This window comes from Psammomys obesus, unplaced genomic scaffold (genome assembly GCF_907164565.1).
Source record: "Psammomys obesus unplaced genomic scaffold, mPsaObe1.curated_primary_1811, whole genome shotgun sequence".
Taxonomy (NCBI): Eukaryota; Metazoa; Chordata; class Mammalia; order Rodentia; family Muridae; genus Psammomys; species Psammomys obesus.
Window position 1 is genome coordinate 16,421,721 of NW_026596051.1, and position 21,142 is coordinate 16,442,862.

The following is a 21,142-nucleotide window of genomic DNA, read 5'->3' on the forward strand; positions in this document are numbered from 1 at the left end:
GCGCCTGCGCAGCCCTCCGGCGCGGCCCCGGCCGCGGCTATTTATGGCAGGTGACGTCACCTTGAAAAAGACCGTTAGGGCTGGGCCGCCCCGCCCCCCTCCTCCCGCCGCTCTCGGCGCACCGCTCCGAGTGCGCAGGCGTGGTCGCGCCCCCCCCCCCCCCCGCCTCGCCCTCCCGCGGTGCCCCCCCCTGTCCTCTCTCGGCGGCTCCGCGGCGTTCCGCCACAGCGCGTGCGGCCAGCCAGCGAGAGGGCGCGAGCGGCGGCGCAGCCTGCAGCCTCCCGCCAGTCGGCGAGCCAGTGCGCGTGCGCGGCGGCGGCGGCGGCCTCGGCGGCGGCTGGAGAGCGGAGGAGCGGGGCAGCAGAGCGAGCGAGCGAGCGAGCAGGCGGTGCGGGCGCGCGAGGCCAGGCCGAGTCGCGAGCGACATGGGGGACCGAGAGCAGCTGCTGCAGCGGGCGCGACTGGCGGAGCAGGCGGAGCGCTACGACGACATGGCCTCCGCCATGAAGGCGGTGAGCGCGCCGGGAGCCGGGCGGCGGGGGGCTGCGGGGCGGGCCCGGGCCTGGGCGGCGGCTCCCTCCCCGCGCGCGGCCACCTTTCGGCTGCGGCGGCCGGAGGACTGTCCGTTTCCTGAGGCCCGGCCGGGGCCGGGGTGGCCCCATCCTAGCTGGGACCCTGGTGGGGGAGGGGGTGCCCGAGGAAACGAGGAAGTCGCGTTCCTGCTTCCCGACCCTTCTGCCCGACCTGGGGCGAGACGCGCTTTCCTCCCGCCACTCACCCACTTGGAATAAAGGATCGGCGAGTGGGGACCCGTCTCCTGGCTTCCTCTGCCACGACCTGTTTGCATCGCTTGCCTGGAGTTGGTTCTTTCCCGTTTTCCACACCTCGGGGCTGGCTTTGTGTGCGGAGACCCCTTCCCAGCGGTGATGGAGGGTGTGGGTCCCTACACATATCCCAACGGTCCAGTGCTGCATGGCTGCCTGAAGATAAAATGGAAATGAAGCGAACCTGGGTGCCTTTGCAGCCCTGAGACCCTCAGATGGATTCTGCAGCCTGATTTCCGGTAAAGGAGGCATGCCCAGCCACACCCTAGCAAATACCGTAGTTTGGAGCCTACCTGCCTATTCCAGACTTTTGAGTTCTGGTTGCCACCTCACTGTAGACCACTCTTCACGCTGTGCTGGGGTTTTTCAGAATGAGTATTTCTTGTCAAGGTCACACAATGGCAGAAGTACAGCCTTGACCAGTAACTGGGGAGAATTCCCTTGGACTCCCTCCACCCTAGACTTCTAAATATACAAACATTTTGAGGATGAGACGCAGAAATCTGCATTTTCAGTAGCCCTGGGGCAGTTTTTAGCTGTCGTAAATGAGTATTAACTGTCTTGGGTTGTAGCTCATATGTCCTATAGCTGATCTTTGAAAAGGGCTTCATAAATAAATAAATAAATAAATAAGCAAGCACACACCTAGATACTCCCTACAAATTTAATTGCAGAGTTTATTTTGATACTACATGGGATATAAATATGAGGCCAACATTTAGGGTTTCCCAGGTAAGAATGATGATCAAGTCATCTTTCCTCTAGTGTCCTGGTACACATTCAGCAAAATGTCTTTGGACCCTAGCAACATCACAGCCCATTTGTTGATTCATTGGTGATACTGATTTCAGCATAATGGTATGCTGTTCTGGTTAGATAGAAGCCTTTATTTATAGCAAGGAATGTTCTAGGTTTGGGGTCTGAACTTTTAAGAAATTGTGGATTCTCTGAGAGAATGAATTTAAAATGCAGCTTTGCAAATTATTGGAAACAAGACTGACATTACCAGTGTGCATCCTGAAAGCCAATTCTATCCACACACCAAGGACCTCAGAGGTTCTGGGATTATGCACAGTGAGGCCTCTCCCTGAACAGCTAGCTGGGTGAACAGGCCTTTGCTCACTGTTTGAGTGGGACAGCAGTTTGGGGAGGCCCATTGGAAATGAAGCTGATTTAAAGTTAAGGGAAAATGGCTATCAGGTATCTGGAGCTGTCAGCTTTCCTGAGGTGGAAAATAAGAAAAGACCAGAGAGATATTACCAGAACAAAATACAGTTTTAGCAGAGGAAAAAAAAAAAAGGTCTTTCTAGGTGGCCTTGAAAAATAATCTGCATTTTCCTACTCGTATCCACAATTCTGTAAGGCATTAGGGCAACGTTTTGCAAAAGCTAATGGACCTTTGAGTGTGTTCAAAATATATAATCTATGTCTGAGATGATTCATGGATTGGAAAGACACCAAGTGCCAAGAGAATTTAATATTTGCACCATCAAATTCATGATAAAACATTCCCTCAAATTAACTATTAAAAATTAAGAGGGTTGTTTCCTATCAGAATTCATGTTTGTCACCTGTATTAGTGGGATATACTTTTTGTTAGATGGAGAACAATCTCAGTTTGCCTATTGGTGTAGTTTGTAGATGAAATTCTTAATAAATGATGGGTTATCCATTCACAGACCTTAATTAAAGCTTTTGGGAATAATGAATTCTAGTATACTTGTATTGTGTATTTCCTTCTTTTAGATAGGGTTTCATGTATCTCAGGCCGGCCTCGAACTCCAGATGATCCTGTCTTTTACGTGTCAAATGCTGGGATCACTGGTGTGCACCACCATGCCTAGCTGCCCTGTGGTTTGTTGTGGGTTTTCTCTCAGGCAGTTGAAAACAGGTAAGTATAATGTCTGAGAGGGTGGAGCAGGACATTGGCTTGATGGAAGGATCTGGTGCCACTATGACCTTGAAAGTTGCTTCTGGGTCTCTGAAGTGTAAAATTAGGAATGTTGATGTCATTAACAAGTCAGTTTTTGTCTTTAATCTTCAGAAGGTTTTTCTTTCTTAATTTAAATTAATCACATTGCCTGTAATGATATTTCTTGATCCAGCAGCGTCACCTGGAGGACAGTAGTGGTAAACTAAGAATTTGGGCTGGAGATGGCGCCCAGGTGGTGGAGCAGGCTGTCGAGGGCCTCAGTCTTGATTCCCCAGCACCTCCCCCCAGCACATGAGGAATAGTGGTGTTGCTTCAGTTGAAGACTATGACTCCTAGTGTTACTCAGCTCATAATATGAGGAGCCAGATCATCAAGCTCTTCCTCATCTCACACCTAGTCACGTCCATGGAGTTTAATAGTGTGGACTCTGACATAGGCTTATTAAGTGGGATTAAAGTGTTTCTGTAGGACTGTAAAATATCAGGAAGACAGGAAAACTATAGGCTTCCAGTGAATATTGACAGGTAGAGACGTAGATATAATTTAGTCATATCTTCTATTCCAAAATCAATTATATCAAAATATAGGTGGTAACTGTGAAACTATAAGATGAAACATGGTGCTGTACAATCTTAGAGTCTCATTGACGTCAAACCCAGGATCCTCTTGTCTATGCCTGCTGGGTCTTTGGATCTCAGACTGACATGAAACCCAGCTGCTTCAGTGTTTTGGTATTGGCAGAGCATAGAGAGGGTTTGATGAATGTCAAAGATCAGGAAGAGGCAAAAGTTCCTAATAGGTAAAAGGCTCTTCCTCCTGGTAATTAAGATTATGAGAAGTGAGAGAAGAAGCAGGTGACACGTAAAAGGAGAATACTGGGGAAGACATAATCCTTTGGAATTATGAAAAAAAATTTGAGACAGGTTTTCACTATGTTCTCCCTTCCTCCCCCAGTTGTCTTGGAACTCCTTAAAGTGGACTAGGCTGGTCTCTGCCTCCCGAGTCTAGGAATAAAGGTGTGAGCCATCATGCATGGCTAGTATGAAAGCCATTTTAGTGCTGTTCGAAATAGAATTAGGAGCGACCCCGTTTTCCACCAGCTGGCCATTGGAAATGTGTCTTTGCCAATATATAACCAGAGGAAGGAAGGAAGGAAGGAAGAAGATGTTTAATTATTTATGTAATAGTTGCAGTTAAAGGCTACTCCAGGGCCTGGGGTTGGGTGGGAGAATGTACTCAAGGCTTTGGCTTTGATCCCTTGTACCTTACCCATTTCGTTTGGCATCCAGATGCATACACAGCTTTCCTGCCCTGAAAGCAGGACTTCTGATTTTGGTCTGCATTTGGGTTCTGGGTTCTGTGTTTCTGAATTATTTTTCTGAAAAGCTTTCATGGGAACCATTAACTACTCATTTTTTTTGGGGGGGAAAGGTACTCCTTTGATATATATTTTAACTGTAGTGTTAACACTTTTTCTTTAGAAACGTGGTATGGGATGAGTTTGATAGTTCATTCCTATGGAAATTGATTTTGGAGGATTATTTTGAGTTCAAAACTAGACTGAACTATACAGACTATCTGAAAAAGTAAAAAGTTTTCAAAGGACACCCCAGTTTTTACCCTATTGTATTCATTAAGTTTATGGAATCTGTTTTATTTTCTGGGAACTCATTAGATGGTAGCTGTTAGTCCATGTACTTACTGCTTTATTTATATTAATCTGCCTGCTGCTAGAGACCAAGTCCCAAGGCCTTGTGCATGCTGAGCACATGCATGCTTGACCACTGGTTGATTCCCTCAGCCCTCGGATCATGTTAAAACTGGAGCCTGCAAGGTGCTGCTGTGCGCCATTTTGCAGATGAGATTCGCAGTGGTTAATTTTGTCTTGGTCAGATGGCTGTGAAGCCAAAATTTGAAATGTTGAGTTCTCACTTTAACATTGTACACTGTCCCATGAAGTTTAAGGATAGTTTCTGATGGATGTTTTGCTGTTCCAGCCATTGTTCCAGTTACTTTATGTAAGTGAACTTACTAAGTTTATACTTACTGGGTGTATCTGCCAAGTTTGATTAAAAGTAGAGTCTACTAGTTGTAGCTTAACTACAGTGGAAAAGTGTGAAAGGGAAGCATGTAGGTCTGAACTGCTCATTCTGAAGGCCAGGATATTTCAGTGTAATGGTTAAGGACTGGTTGAATTGCAGTTCTGGCTGTGCATTGTTACATTTCACTTGTCTGGGAGGATGGTTTAGTTGGTAAAGTGCTTATACAAACACGAGGTCCTGAGATGAATCCCAGAACCCACACTAAAAGCAGCAGCAAAACCAGATGGTGAGCATATACTTGTAATCCCAGAGTTGGGGAGGCAGAGACAGGTTCACTGGTCATCTAGCCTAGACTACTTGTTGAGTTCCAGACCATTGAGATAGACCCTTCCTCAAAGGGTCTCAAAGATGGCTGACCCTGAGGAATGACACCTTGAGGTCATCCTCTGGCTTCCGTACACATAACACACTGCAGTGCACTCCTGAACACGTGAATGTGTGAGCACAAACATTGAAGAAATTGTTTTATTAGCTCCTTCATCTTCACCGTATTTCATAAGGCAGTGGGGCTCTCATGTCCCCTGATGTCCCCGTGGAGGCAGCCTAATGCCAGCATTTTGGTATCCCCACTCTTCCTTTCTTCCCTGAGGTTCTGTTTTTCTGCTGTGGGTACAGACACTTCCGCGATCAGAACTGGGTAGGACTTCCGAAGTCTGGTGCCTTCAGAGACGGGTGCACTAATGCCAGTCATTTGGGTTGAACGATGTCAAAAGCAAGGCGATGACAAGTCAGTCTCTTACGAGGGGGGAGTGGCGGTTTCATTTGACAATATTAAGCTTAGAATAATGTTTGTTATCTGTGCTAGTCTTGAATTTATTACATAGCCGAAGCAGGGTTTCAACTCAATCCTCCTGCCTCAGCTTCCTGAGTAACTATGATTATGGTCCTTTATTACCATGCCTGGCACAGTTTTGTTTGTTCAGTATTGCATTTGATAATGAGTATCTCCCAGATTAAAAACTTTTAAGTTTTTCTAGTCATTGTTTTGTTTTTGGCCCTAGGTCTATTTTTATCCACAGTTTATTGCCTTATGAGTAGTGGGAGGAGGCCCCTAGAGATTTCTGAGTAAGCAAATAATGTCATAGGAAGATAAATGAGTTAGCAACAGACAGTGTTATTTGTGACTTGTAATAATGCTGTGTAATCAGAGAGCGGAGAGTGGGTGAGCCAAGTGCCCTGGAGTTAGAGTTGGTAATAGCCAAAAGTTGTGTTACAGTAAAGACAACTGTTAACTTGCTGACATGGGGACTGTTTTGTTATTTATTGATTTATTTCGTTTTTAAGAAATGGAGAGACACATTTAATCCCTCAGGAGGTAGAGGCAGGTAGGTATGTGTGAATCAGAGGACAGCCTGGTCTACATAGTGAGTTCCAAGATAGCAGTGCTATACATAGAAACCCTATCTCAAAAAGAGGGGTGGGGTGGAGAGGCTGGCTTTTATAAAATGGACAGGTTTTTCTGAAGAGTATAAAATACTGCTTTTGCAGAGGACCTGAGACCCAAGTTCAGTTCCCGTACCCATATCAAGTGGTTCATACCACAAAGCCGGTCTGTCATCTCTGACATCTTCAGACACCTATATTAAAAAATACTAGCCTACCAGCACTCAAGAGGCAGACAGAAGCAGGTGGATCTCCGTGAGTTGGAGGCCAGCCTGGTCTACAAAGTGAGTTCAGGATAGCCAAAGCTACACAGAAAAGCCCTGCCTCCAAAAACAAACAATCAAAAAACTAGCCTGGTCTACAAAATGAGTTCCAGGACAGCCAGGGCTGTTACACAGAGAACCCTTTTCTCGGGGGGGAAAAAACAACAACACCTCCTCCTCCCACAAATTGGGTAGCTTAAAACAGTAGAAACATTCTATAGGTTTGGATGTTAGAGGTCTAAAGTGCAGATGCTGGCAAGATAGTGCTTGTTCTGATGACCCAGGGAAAAATCCTTTTTTGCTTCTTAGCCTGTTGCGATGTCTGGCAGTCCTTGGTGTTCTTGGTTTGCAAAGACACTGTCGTTCTAGCTTTTGCTTCTCATGTCACATGCTGTCCTGTGCCTGTGTATCTGTCTCCAAAGCTTGCTTTCCTTGTGGGATACCAGTAATCGGGTGTATGAGTTGCTCTTAAGTGATTGTATCTACAAGACTTCCACTTAAGGTCACATTAATAAGTACTAGTGAGATTAGGATTTCAACATAAATTTTCCAGGACACAGTTCAGCCCACAGCAAAATCTTAATGTTTTATTAAATGTATAGCTGGTTCACTTGGAGCTGGCATTATAGAAAACCAAGAAAAGTTGTAGCTGGTGAAATTGAACATTTCCATTTAAAGTAATTAGTGTTTCCAGGTTTATGGCCACCTTGATTCCAGTTGTGCTTTGGAAAAAAAAAAGATGGTTGTTAAGTAGCATTGTTTCCTTAATGTACTTTTCATTTTAGTTTGGGTGAGGCCTGGAAGTATCTGTGAGTAATACCCCAGAGCAAAGTCTTGAGCATAGTGTGCCATTGCAGTGCCTTTTATGATACACAGTCTGCCATTCCCCTATCAAAGAGAGAACATTTAAAAAGTTTTTCTTTTGCTGGGCAGTGGTGATGCAGTCAGTGCCTTTAACCCGAGCACTTGGGAGGTAGAGGCAGGCAGATCTCGAGTTTGAAGCCAGCCTGATCTATAGAGAAAGTTCTAGGATAGCTAGGGCTACACAGAGAAACCCTCTCTCGAAAGAGCAATATTGTGTGTGTGTGTGTCTGTGTGTCTGCTCTTCCTAGAGCTAGAATTATAAGCAGGTGTGAGCAACCTGACATGAATACTGGGGACCAAACACTGGTCTCCTGCAAGAGCGACAAGCAGTCTGAACCCACTGAGCCTCATTGTCAACCACACAAACATCAGATTTAAATTAGGAATTACCCTAGGCCTATCATGTCTTGAGTTCTGAGATTACAGGCATATGCCACAGTGCCTGGCTCTGTTTTGAAAAGAATTGTTAATTATGTCGAAGGGATGATTTCCAGGATACTCAGGCTTTGCACTCTTATGGTTACCTCTGGTGTTTTGCAGGTGACAGAGCTGAATGAACCTCTATCTAATGAAGATCGAAATCTCCTCTCTGTGGCCTACAAGAATGTAGTTGGTGCCAGGCGATCTTCTTGGAGGGTCATTAGTAGCATTGAGCAGAAAACCATGGCAGATGGAAACGAAAAGAAGTTGGAGAAAGTTAAAGCTTACCGGGAGAAGATTGAGAAGGAGCTGGAAACAGTTTGTAATGATGTCTTGGCTCTGCTTGACAAGTTCCTCATCAAGAACTGCAATGATTTTCAGTATGAGAGCAAGGTGTTCTACCTGAAAATGAAAGGCGATTACTACCGATACCTGGCAGAGGTGGCTTCTGGGGAGAAGAAAAACAGTGTGGTTGAAGCTTCTGAGGCCGCATACAAGGAAGCCTTTGAAATCAGCAAAGAGCACATGCAGCCAACACACCCCATCCGGCTTGGCCTGGCCCTCAATTTTTCTGTGTTCTACTATGAGATCCAGAATGCACCAGAGCAGGCCTGCCTCTTAGCCAAACAAGCCTTTGATGATGCCATAGCTGAGCTGGACACATTAAATGAGGATTCCTATAAGGACTCCACTCTCATTATGCAGTTGCTGCGAGACAACCTCACCCTCTGGACGAGCGACCAGCAGGATGAAGAAGCAGGAGAGGGCAACTGAAGACCCTTCAGGTCCCTGACCCTTCCCTCACCCACCACCCCTAATCATCACTGATTCTTCCTTGCCACAATCACTATATCTAGTGCTAAACCTATCTGTATTGGCAGCACAGCTATTCAGATCTGCCCTCCTGTCCCTTGGGAAGCAGTTTCAGATAAACCTTCATGGGCATTTGCTGGACTGATGGTTGCTTTGAGCCAGGGGGCACTCCCTTTTTGAAGTGTGCGGAGAAGTGTGTTCTGAATGAGGCATTTTATTATGTCTGTTGATCTATAGCAAATACAGGTGACAGTAATTGAGGAGTGTAGGAAGGAGCATTAGTCAACACGGGCTGTGGCTGCTATTTAAAACAAGCTGATAGTGTTTGGTTAAGCAGTACATCTTGTGCATGCAAAAAATGAATTCGACCCTCTCGCCCCTTCAGCTAATGGAACCTGACACAGCGACAACTTGTTCCCTCACCGTCAGCTGTACAAACTGTTTACCGTGAGCTTTCAGCAGCCCCTGCTGTGCCTCTTTAAGTTATGATGTGCGCACACTTTCTTTTTTCAATGCAATGCATCAGAAGTTTTGATATGTGTAACTTCTTTTTTGGTTGTGATTAAGAATCATGGATTTATTTTTTGTAACTCTTTGGCTATTGTTCTTGTGTACCCTGACAGCATCATGTGTGTCAACCTGTGTCAATCATGATGGGTGGTTATGAAATGCCAGACTGCTAAAATAAATGTTTTGGACATAAAAAGTAAATAAATGCTGCTTTGGGGATATTATCTGTGCCTGGCCTTGATTTTTTTCCCCCCTCTCCCTTCCCACAAAGTTGGTTTGAATATCTCAAACATGTAACATTGGTAGTCTGTATTCAGTACTTAGACTTTTACTGTCCTCTGATTTCATTCCATACCTTTTTTTTTTTTTAAATGAAATAACACCTTTTCATCCACTGTCCTTGTTAACTGATGCTTGTAAATGAGACAAGCCCAGTGCTGCCTTCTGTGGTAGGGAGCCTCTGTAAGGCTTGGTCTGCGTCCTGGTGGGAGGGTGGTGGTTGATACTGACAGTATATCCTGAGCATGGCTCATTTTCCAGACTAACACTAAGGCAGAGATGCAGCTCAGTGGGAGGGAGAGTGCTTCACATGAGTGAAACCTTAGGTCGGGTTCCCTGTACCACATAAATACCTGTTATTCCAGGACTCTGGGGTGGAGGCTGGAGGATTGGAAATTCAAGGTCATTCTCGGCCACATAGCTCCAGGCCAGTCTGGAATACATGAGAACTTTTCCGAAAACAACACTGGCCTGTTAAGCTGGGTATGGCAACCTGAGCCTACAGTCCAGCTAATTAGAAGGCCAAGGCAGAAAGATCACTCAAGTTGAGTTTGGGGGTGATGATAAATACTTTAAATATGGAGCTGCTTTACATTATGGCTCCTTTGCCATGGCTATTTTGAATCTTATCTGAGATTAGACCCCAGAAAGATACTACCAGTTGACCAGCTCCTTGCTGCTACTTTTCCTTCTCCAAGCTGACATACACAAGAATGCTTTTCCTCATGATCTAGTGAAATACTCTTAGAATCCTCTGACCTGACTGGGAGCCTCCCATTCTCTTTGAACTACTAGGTAACTTGGATCAGTCTTTGTTCTAAGTGGTGAGTTTCCACTTCCACTGGACTAGAGCTTGTCTAGAACAGCAGGAGGTCCACAAGGTTGAGTAATCAAAAGAGATATTGTCTTCTGCTGTAACTGCAGGCTATTCTGGAGAATAGAAGCTATCATGAAGGGAAAATGACACTTCTGAGAATGAGTCACCTTGTTAAGTGAGGCTTTATTTTAGGCCGAAGAGATGGTTCGACAGTTAAACATAAGTACAACCCTGGAGAGATTTAAAGTTTGGTTCCCAGCACCCATTTTAGACTGTTCACAGTAACTGCAGCTCCAGGGAATCTAAAGCCCTCTTACTGGCTTTTGTGGCTCCTTCACTCAAGTGGACACATCCCTACACAGACACACAGAATAAGAGGTTATAAATCTTAAAAAAGTTCAAAAGCTTGAAGCTGGTGGTGGTGGCACGTGTTTAATCGCAGCACTGAGGAGACAGGCAACCCAGAGCTCTGAGGCCAGCCTGCTCTACAGAGCAAGTTCCAGGATAGCCAGGGCTATACAGAGAAACCCTGTTTCAAAAAGCAAAACAACAAAAGCTCAAAGGCTAAAGATGAAATTTAGTGGTAGAGGGCTGCCTGGCGTGAACAAGGCTCTGGGATCTATCCCTAGCCAAACAAAACAAAAAACCAACAAAGCAAAAAAGTGGCCAGAATTCTGAGACCTAGGAAAAGTGACTTTCCTAAGGCAACCTAGCCTGGTGCTTTGCAAGACTTCAAGGTCCTTGCTTCTCCATAACACCACGCTGCTATCCTGTGAGCACAAAAACAATCTGAAAATTCAAAAGGATCCAGAGTCGTTGGAGAGAAGACATCTTTGACGAGACCCCTTTGCTTGCCAGTGTTCTGTTGCTCTCAGTTTCATTTCCCTTTGTAACCAGAGTGGCTTCTCAGTGTCCTCCCAGCATTCCCGGGCATGTTCTGAAATCGGGACCTTTATGCTTTTCCTCTGAGAGGACCCTGTAGGCAACACAGGCAATAGCGCCAGCCAAAGCTCAGCTACAACAGCTTGTTCAACCTGCATACTCAGGTTTGTGTGTGTTTCTAGCATGTATGTGGTGCACAGGTCTGTGCATGTTGCTATCAGGTACTTTCCCTCAATCACTGGCCACCGTAGGTTTTTGAGTCGGTGTTTTATTGACCCTGGAACCCACTGATTCAGCTCGGGTAACTGGCTAGTCTGCCCCAGGGCTCTTCTGTCTTTTTTTTTTTTTTTTTTTTTTTTTTTTTGGAGACAGGTTTTTTCTGTCCTGGACTTGATATTGTAGACCAGGCTGGCCTTGACCTCACAGTGATCCTCCTGCCTCTGCTTCCCAGAGTTCGGGGATCACAGGCGTGCACCGCCACGCCCGGCTCACACAATGGCGTTTATCATTCCTTTTCCATGAGATAATCTCATTGAATTGCTACTGCATGGTGTACATTGGGTGGCTTGAAATGCCTTGATCAATTGACACAGACATGAGCCTTGTTCTTACAGGGTTAGGGTGGGACCATTTGTATGTAGACACAATAAGAAAATGAAAATGTGGAAATTGTGGAACAAAATTCACAGTGTTTATGTCTCAGGTTGGGATTTTAGGAAAATGACCAATGCGCCATCGAGATGGCTCAGCTGGTACAGATGCTCGCCATCAAGCCTGAAGACCTGAGTCCGATTCTTGGAATCCTCATGATAGAAGCAGAAAACAACTCCTACAAGTTATCCACTGACTACTTGTAGACTGGGCCAAGAGTCTCCCCCACATAAATACTTAGAAAGTGACTGAAAACAATCTTACTTCTCCACCTGTATGCTGATGAACTATTTGCAAGACCTACAGTTGGCATCTCTTCTAAACCAGTGGTGTGACTGTAAGTCCTAGCCTCTTAGCTTGTCTTTGGTGGTCTCTGGAGAAATTAACATTCCTGAGATTACTGTCCATTGCTCTGGGATGCTCCCCATCTTCTTCCTGGCCTTTTCTCCTCTACTTCCCTTCCCCATTTCCTTCTGTTCTTTACATTTATCTTTTCTGCAACTGCTCTCCTCCTACTTCACTTTCTTGGCCGCCCCCTGAATTCCACCAAGATGGTTACTATGGAAACAATCTCCTGGAAGTGACATCACTCATTTCCTAGGCAACTGTTTCTAGGGTAGTGAATCATTAGATCACCATGGCAACTCTGTAGGAGTATACTTCTGCAGTGAAATGGGAAAACAGAAAACTCATGTATATTTTTTGAGGGGGGGTGTTGGATGAATGGACCGAGAATATATAAAAAAGGGTTTCAGAAGCAAGAAAAAGCTTTGACTGCTTTGGGGGGAAATAGGAATGAGTGTGAGACTGGAGAAGAGCGGAATCTCTGAGATCAACGTTTTCTTCTTCCTAATAAAGGGGCTGATCATCTACCGTATCAGCAAGTTGGGATATTTGAGAGTGAACAGGGGTACAATTATTACTATGCAGGAGTAATAGGTGAATGCTTGGTCTCACCAAGCAAATCTGGTGAGATATGATCCCTTGCCAGTAATTAGGCAAGTGCCTGGGCTCACTTCCTCACCTATGATTTAATCCAACAAGCACTGACTCAGCTATTTCTGTGTGTGGTTATTTGGGACACCACAGTAAGCAAAACCATCCCAGGTCTCTGTTACCATGGTTCACAGTTGTGTGTGATGGGCAGAGGGACATCCCACCATTATTCCAACACATGTGCTATAGGCTGTGTGCGGTGTCCATCAGGGAAGATACCCAGCTTTAGGGAAAAGCCTATCAATAGGTATTGCAAGCAGCCTGGTGAGGAGGGTCTATAACTAAGGGATGGAGGAGTCAGTGTGTGTGTGAGGGGGTGGTGGTGGAAGATTGGCAGAGGAATTAGCAGGGACAAAGAGAGTACACAGAATCAGGAGGAATGCATCTGGGCATAGTGGCTCATGTTATAATTCCAGTATTCAGGAGGCTGGAGCAGGAGGATTGTCAGGAGTTTGAGGCCAGCCTGGGCTACAGGCTCCCTCGGTTTTTCTAGCTCTGGGAAGCCCCCTGGAAAGATTTTGAGCTTGGGTGATGTGATTGAAATGGCAAAACACCATAGATATAGTTATAGGGCAGAGCTGACAGGATTTTCTGAAGGCCGTGGTAAAGGGTGAAGGCAAGGAGGGATCTGGGCTGATACCTAAGTTTCTGGTGTAAGCAGAGGTGTGGGCAGCAATGGCCAGCCTCTCAGATGAGGAAGGGAGGTGAGCAAGGCTTGGGGAAAGCTGAAGCAAGAGAAGTGCTGGGAAACAGCATTAAAGGGGATTTATCCTCAAGACCAGCCTTGAAAGGGAGTGTCTATCAAGAGGCTGTCCCTCTAGAGTTGGTTTATGATTCTTCAGGGGCTTGGAGGTGGTGACAAATGTTCATTCAACAATGATAGCAACCTCTTGTGTTTATGGTGGAACCTTCACTTTAACCAATGCCCCAGGAAAGAAGACCATGTGCTGATTTTCCTCAGCTGCTGCAGTGTCCTCAAAACCCTGTGAGGTGAGCTCTTTACCGATCCATGTCATAGGTGAGGGAACCAAGCCTCGGGAGACATCAGAACTTTCTGCATCTTGCAGGGGCTAGCACCAGCCCTATACTCGGTGTTACAGATGAGCTCACCATTTTCCCTCTAGATGGTGCTTTCCCAGTGTCCTTAGTTTCCTGGTGGAAGAAAGGAAGGGAAGCCAAATGTCCACTAGGCCCCAGGATCTCTAGCCACCATTGTTCTCCACAATTACCATGTGTGCTGAAGATCAGAGGGTCTGAGGAGTGATAAGAGTCTCTCGTTTGGCAGAGCGTCATCCAAGCCAGCTTCTCTCCATTGCAGGTTTTCTTAGCCTGCCTTGAAGGAGCACGTTTCCTTGGGAGGAGGAGCAGGCGTGGGAGATGAAGAGCATGGCTTGCTGCCTTGGCTTCCTTGTCTGTGAATGGGACAATGACACCCATCTCATAGCTTGTGGTGAGGCTAGGTGAAATGAGTTAGGGACTTGGCATGGTCTTCCACCGTAGAACATAACTGATAGGTGTAAACAGTGCTTAGAATTAGGGCAGGAGGGCAAGAGGTGTGGAGCATGCACAACAGGCTTGTGGGATGGAGGCAGGAGAGCCGTGGTACAGGACAGGTGGCCCAGCTAGTTGCCGAGGGAGATGACTCCCCCTCACCAGCTGGCTTCCGGGGTAGTGTGATTGGGGACTGTCATGCTCATTCCTATACTTGTTACTGGAGAAAGAGGCTAAGCCTGGCCTCTCTCCGGCCCAGGAGGCTTGTAGAGAAGGCCTGGCAACCAGTCGGTTTCATCCATGAAGATGAGACCTGGGGAGAGGAGCCGGGTTATCTGCCTTGCTTGTGGTCCTGTGCCTAGATATTCTCATCAACAACCGTGGTCACTGCAGCCTCCAGTTATGGCCCCTTAAAAGCTAAAACTACCCGGGGCTTAAAAGGAGTGAATAACTGCGAAGATTAGACTCTGTGGCCCCGCCCCGCCTCACCACACACAAGGCTTCCTCAGTCAGGGTTCCACCAGAGAAAACAGTATCAGCAGGAGACACCCAGGAAGTGCCTGGCTTGGCTAGGCAGGTCTGAAATCTCTAAGCGGAGGACGGAGCTCTCAAAGATCTGGCAGGTTTTTTGTTTTTTTTTTCTTCTACAGTGAAAAATTCAGTTTTGATTTTAAGGCCTTTTAACTAATCACATCAAGCCTATTCTGATTACATAGATACCCTTCCTTATTTAAAGCCAACTGATGATAGACATTATCTGCATCTACAAAATATCTTCACAGAATAATTATTGATTATTTTATTTTTTTACAAAAGTTTATTTACAATGTACAATAGGCTCCAGGATAGCTCTTCATTCTAGCTGTAGACGGTAAAGATGCTATGGCAGGGAATCCAAATGTTTGAATAGGAATTGAAGAGGGTCACCATCAGGTCAGATATGAGCAACAGCCTGATTTCTTAATTCCACCTGTGGCCAGCGGGTCCTTCCCCGCAGCCTTGGCTTTTAGCTCCTCGAGTTTCTTCTGCTCCTCTTTCTGTTTCTGCTTGAAAGTCTTCCCTTCCTCGTCCATCTCCTTTGCCCGCTTCCTGGGCTGTTTCAGGGTCTTCTTTTTGCCACCTCCACAGCCGGACATGGCACCTACCCTCCCTAGAATAATTTGGCCTAAGCCAGGCAAGGTCTTGGAGGCTTGTGGAATTTATGAATGTCTTTCTAACACCTTACTACATGCGCTGAGCGAGTTCCGCGCATAATCCCAGGTGAAACTCAAACCATTCTCCGCCGTAGACATCCATCTTGTCTCTATTTTACAGTTAAATAAGAGTCAGCTTCGGGGAGGTCACACGGCCGGGGAGGGGGGCAGCTACCAGGTTGTGAACATTCCCATTCTACGAGTCCTCCCTGTCAGCGCCTCGGGTCTCCTCTTCTGATGTGGGGACCTTCCTGCCACTCCGGACCTCCGGACCTCCGAGCGAGCGGTGCCCTCGCGTCTGGCCTCCTGGCTTCAGGACCAGCCTCCGGTCTGGCACCACTTTCCCAGGCATTTGCTGCCACCTAGCGGGCTCACTGGTGCTCAGCACGCTCCACCGGGAGGCAGGGAGCTGAGTTCGCAGAGCAGTTGCTAGGTAAGCGGTGGACATCCCACGACCCCCCCCCCCCCAACTCCCCCGACTCCCCTCCAGATTTCTGTAGGGTCCTGGGAGGGAGGTTTTAGGCGATTTCTGGGAATCTCGAAGGTAGTGAGTTTTGACACGCTGTGGAGCCCAAGGGGTTTTTGGCATCCAGGAGGATAGAGATTCTAGGTTTAGGGCGTGACCACTCGTGATCCAAAAAAGTTGCTCTTGAGACCCTCTTAAACTGGTTAAGCTGGGCAGTCATGTGCATGAGATACCCGTGGAGACCAGAAGAGGGTCCTCTGGAACTGGAGTTACAGACAGTTGTGAGCTGCCATGTGGATGCTGGGAACTGAACCCGGGTCCTCTGAAGGAGCAGCCAGTGCTCTTCTTAACTGTGGAGCCATTTCTCCAGGCCCTAAAGACAAACTTCATAAGCCTGCTCTCTGCCTCATTGCATTTCTCCGTGCAACCCCTTAACTGATTTGGACCCCAACATTACTGTGAACGTCCCTACTGTGATATTTACTGGGAGTTTTCACAGACTTAGAACTGAGGAGATGATAATCCGCTGAGGTGAAGGGTGGTGGGCATGAAACCACAGCCCATGCCCTCCACCTGTAGGAGCCTCGGGCGTGTGCCCTGGGGCACACCTCTGCTTTCTTCTGTGGTAGTGAGGGGATTGTGCTCCACAATCTCCAACGTCTGGCTCTTATGTGGAAGGAAAATTCCTAAGGGGAACATCAAAGGACATTGTGGAATTCTGTCCAGTGATAGTGCAGAAACAAAGAACAGAGTCCTCCTTCCTCTCCTCTTCTTTTAAGTTGAAAATAGACTCTTCTCAGCTAGGCATGGTGACAGATGCCTTTGATCCCAGAACTCAGGATGCAGAGGCAGGTGGATCTCTCTGAGTTCAAGGCCAGCCTGGTCTACAAAGCAAGTCCAGGATAGGCAGGGCTCTGTAACACAGAGAAATCCTATCTCAGAAAAAATAAAAAACAAACAAACCAAAACCAAAACCAAAACAAAAGACCAAACCAAATCAACCAACCAACCAAACAAACAAACAAAAAAAAAAAAAAAGAAAGAAAGAAAAAGAAAAAGAAAAAAAAGAAAATAAAATAGATTCTTCTCTCATACAATACAACCAGAGTTTCACCCTCCCTCCACTCCTCCCAGCTCCCCACAACATCTCTTCTCTTCCCCAGACCCACTTCCCCTATGTCTCCCTTCAGAAAACACCAGGCCTCCAAGAGACAACAATCAAACACACCAAAACAAAATGCAATAAAACAAGGCAAAAAGCCCTTTACAGTGAGGCTGGACAAGGCCACCCAACAGGAGGAAAAGGGTCCCAAGAGCTGGCAAAAGAGTCAGAGACACACTGGCTCCACAGTTAGGAGTCCCACAGAAACACCAAGCTAACAGCCACAGCATATAGACAGAGGACCTGGTGCAGACCCATGCAGGCCCCATGCTTCCTGCTTCAGGCTCCGTGAGTCCATATGCATCCTATGTAGTTGAGAATCCTGCTTTTTGATCCGGTGAGCAGGAGGGTTGAAGTGCCTAGCTGTGTATGTGCAGTGGGGCTGGTGCGGGTCCTGGGAAGGTGGGTAGGTATAATCTAGGCACCAGGGACCGTCCATCAGCTTAGCCTTAGCTTGGTTGGCTCTTGGTACCTTTGTTGGGAGGAGGGTTCTGATGACCCTGCAGAAAGAGGGAAGGGAACGGACACATTTCAGACATATTCTGGGACATTTCCTCTTTCTACTGATTCCTGCTGCTTGTTTTTTTTTTTTTTTTTTTTTTTACTTTTTAAAGCTAGGCATCCACCTCACAGTATGCCTCTAGTGAGGTACAGGATAGAGCTCTTGGAAAGCACAGTTGATGAGGGCAGGGGCAGATCACTTACGTGGGCAGGCTAGGAAGTTCTGGGAGTAGTTGGCTATTCGTTCATCAAGTGTTTATTGGCTATCTACCATAGCCAGATTTTTCAGTGCATAGGCGATTCCCCTCTGCATGCAGTGATGAGGGTGCAGGAAAAGAATGGGATCAGTTAAAGCCACAACTGTGGAATGTGCTGTGAGGGTCACAAAGGGGTTGCTGAGGTGCCAGAGAACAGGGCAGGGCAGCTGGGGAAGGCTCACCTAGAAGGTGCCACAATCTAAGACCTGAAGGAGATGGAGCAGTCCTGGGAGAGAAGGAGTTCATTCATTCATTCACTGGCACATTCATATATCACTGTGAGCCTGCTTGATAAAGTTCTAGTTGCTAGAACACCAGAGAGCAGCCGGAAGATGGTGGTGCACGCCTTTAATCCCAGCACCCACAGGAGGCAGAGGCAGGTGGATCTCTGTGAGTTTGAGGCCAGCCTGATTTATAAAGCAAGTCCAGGACAGCCAGGGCTACACAGAGAAACCCTGTCTTGAAAATATAAATAAACCAATAATAATAATAATAATAATAATAATAATAATAATAATAATAATAATAAAACCAAACCACTACCAACAATCCAGAAACAGTGGCCAGGAAAATAAAACTAAACAGGAGAAGGAATTGAATAAATACCATAAAGACACAGGAAAATACAATCAAACAGGTGAAGTAACTGAGTAAGTCCTTTAAAGAAATACAAGAAAATACAACCAAATGGGAGAAGGTAATGAATAAAACTGTCCAGGACCTAAAAAAAAAAAGTGAAAATAGAAGCAATAAAGAAAACACAATCCAAGGCAATCCCAGAGATGGAAAATCTAGGGAAGAGAACAGGAACTACAAAACAAGCATCAATAACAGAATACAAGAGATGGAAGAGAGAATCTTAGGTGTAGAAGATCGGATTGAAGAAATTGATACATCAGTCAAAATAAATGTTAAATCTAAAAAGTTCTTGGCACAAACATCCAAGAAATGTGGAACAATATGAAAAGACCAAATCTAAAAATAATAGGAATAGTAGAAGAAAAAGACTCCAAATTCCAAGGTCCAGAAAATATTTTCAACAAAATCATAGAAGACAACTTCCCCAACCTAAAGAAAAAAATAAATGCCTATAAACATACAAGAAGCCTACAGAACACCAAATAGACTGGACCAGAAAAGAAAATCCACCCGTCACATAATAATCAAAACACTAAATGTACTGAACAAAGGAAGAATAGTAAAGGCAAAGAATATAAAGAATATAAAGGCAAACGTATCAGAATTATACCTGACTTCTCAACAGAGACCAAGAAAGCCAGAAAGGCCTAGTCAGATGTCAAGCAGACACTAAGAGAGCACAGGTGTCAACCCAGACTACTATACCTAACAAAATTTTCAATCACCATAGATGGAGAAAACACAATATTCCATGACAAAACCAAGTTTAAACAATATATTAAGCCCAGCCCTACAGAGGATACTAGAAGGAAAACTCCAACCCAATGAGGTCAACTACACCCAGGAAAGCACAGGAAACAATAACTCTACAGCTGCAAAACCAAAAGAAAGGAAGGATGCATACACACTCTCTACCAACATCAAAATAACAACTGGTCTCTCTCAACATCAGTGGCTTCAGCGCCTTAATAAAAAGACACAGGCTAACAGAATGAATGTGTAAACAGGACCCATCATTCTGTTGCCTACAAGAAACATGCCTCAGCAATAATGACAGACATTACCTCAGAATAAAGGGCTGGAAAAAGGTTTTCCAGCAAACGGACACAAGAAGCAAGCCGGAGGAGTTATTCTAATACCTAATAAAATAGACTTTCAACCAAAATTAATCAAAAGAGATGGGGACGGGCACTTCATACTCATCAAAGGAAATATCAACCAAGATGACGTCTCAATTCTGAACATATATGCCCCAAATGCGAGGATACCCACATTTGTAAAAGAAACATTACTAAAGCGTAAGTCACACATTGAACCCCACATGTTAATAGGAGAAATCAACACACCTCCCTCACCAATGGACAGATCACTGAGATGGAAATTAAGCAGAGAAATAATGAAAATAACCAATGTTATGAGTGAATTGGACCTACAGAACATTCCATCCAAACACAAAAGAATATACCTTCTTCTCAGCACCTCATGGAATCTTCTCCAAAACTGACCATAGACTTGGAAGCAAAGCAAGCCCCAACAAACCTAAAAAAATATTCTTGAAGCTATGATTTCTATTTTTATTGTTATGTGTCCAACATGTTTCTATTCATGTTCCTCTTTCTTTCTGTCATTTTGCAGTCTCTCTTTATTAACTAGTCAGATAACTTAAAAATTATTTTTACATTGACTGGAAATTTTGTTATGCATCCTGAACACAAGAAAACTGAAATAACACCTTGTATTCTATTAGACCGCCATGCATTAAAGCTAGACATCAACAACAACAGAAACAATAGAATGCCTACAAACTCATGGAAACTGAACAGCTCTCTACTTAATGACCAGGGAGGAAATAAAAAAAAGCCATTAAAGACTTTTTAGAATTCGATGAAAATGAAGGCACCGTACGTACACCCAAACCTATGGGACACAATGAAAGCAGTGCTAAGAGGAAAGTTCATAGCACTATGTGCCTTCATAAGGAAAGTGGAGACAGCTCATACTAGCAACTTAACAACTCACCTGAAAGCTCTAGAAAAAAGGAAGCAGACACACCCAAGAGGAGTCGATGGCAGGAAACAATCAAACTCAGGGCTGAAATCAATAACCTAGAAACAAAGAACAATAGAGAGAACCAGCAAAACCAAGAGCTGGTTTTCTTGAGAAAATCAACAAGATAGACAAATCCTTAGCCAAAATAACTAAAAGATAAAGGGAGAGTATCCAAATTAATAAAATCAGAAATGAAAAGGGGGATATAACAACAGATACTGAGGAAATCCAAAGAATCATTAGGTCATGCTTAAAAAACCTATATGCCACAAAATTAAAAAAACCTAAAAGAAATGGATATTTTTCTTTATAGATACCACTTACCAAACTTAAATCCAGATCACGTTAACAATTTAAATAAACCTATAAAGGAAATAGAAGTGGTCTTCAAAAGTGATCTAACCAAAAAGAGCCGGGGGCCAGATGGTCTTAGCACAGAATTCTACTGAACTTTCAAAGAAGAACCAATACCAATATTCCTCAAACTTTCCCACAAAATAGAAACAGAAGGAACACTGCCAAACTCATTCTATGAGGCCACAGTCACCCTGATACCTAAACCACCAAAGACCCAACAAAGAAAGAATTTCAGACCAGTCTTATGAATATTACTGCAAAAATACTCAATAAAATACTTGCAAACCAAA

At 45.1% G+C, this 21,142-nt stretch overlaps 1 protein-coding gene across 1 annotated transcript; it reads left to right on the forward strand.

Moving 5' to 3' along the window:
• The first annotated feature begins 226 nt into the window (after positions 1 to 226).
• On the forward strand, positions 227 to 9,336 carry Ywhah (tyrosine 3-monooxygenase/tryptophan 5-monooxygenase activation protein eta). Its single transcript, XM_055624006.1, has 2 exons — positions 227 to 512; positions 7,910 to 9,336. Exons 1-2 carry the CDS (start codon positions 426 to 428, stop codon positions 8,561 to 8,563), a joined length of 741 nt encoding a protein of 246 aa, XP_055479981.1. The 5' UTR covers positions 227 to 425; the 3' UTR covers positions 8,564 to 9,336.
• Positions 9,337 to 21,142: the final 11,806 nt, after the last annotated feature.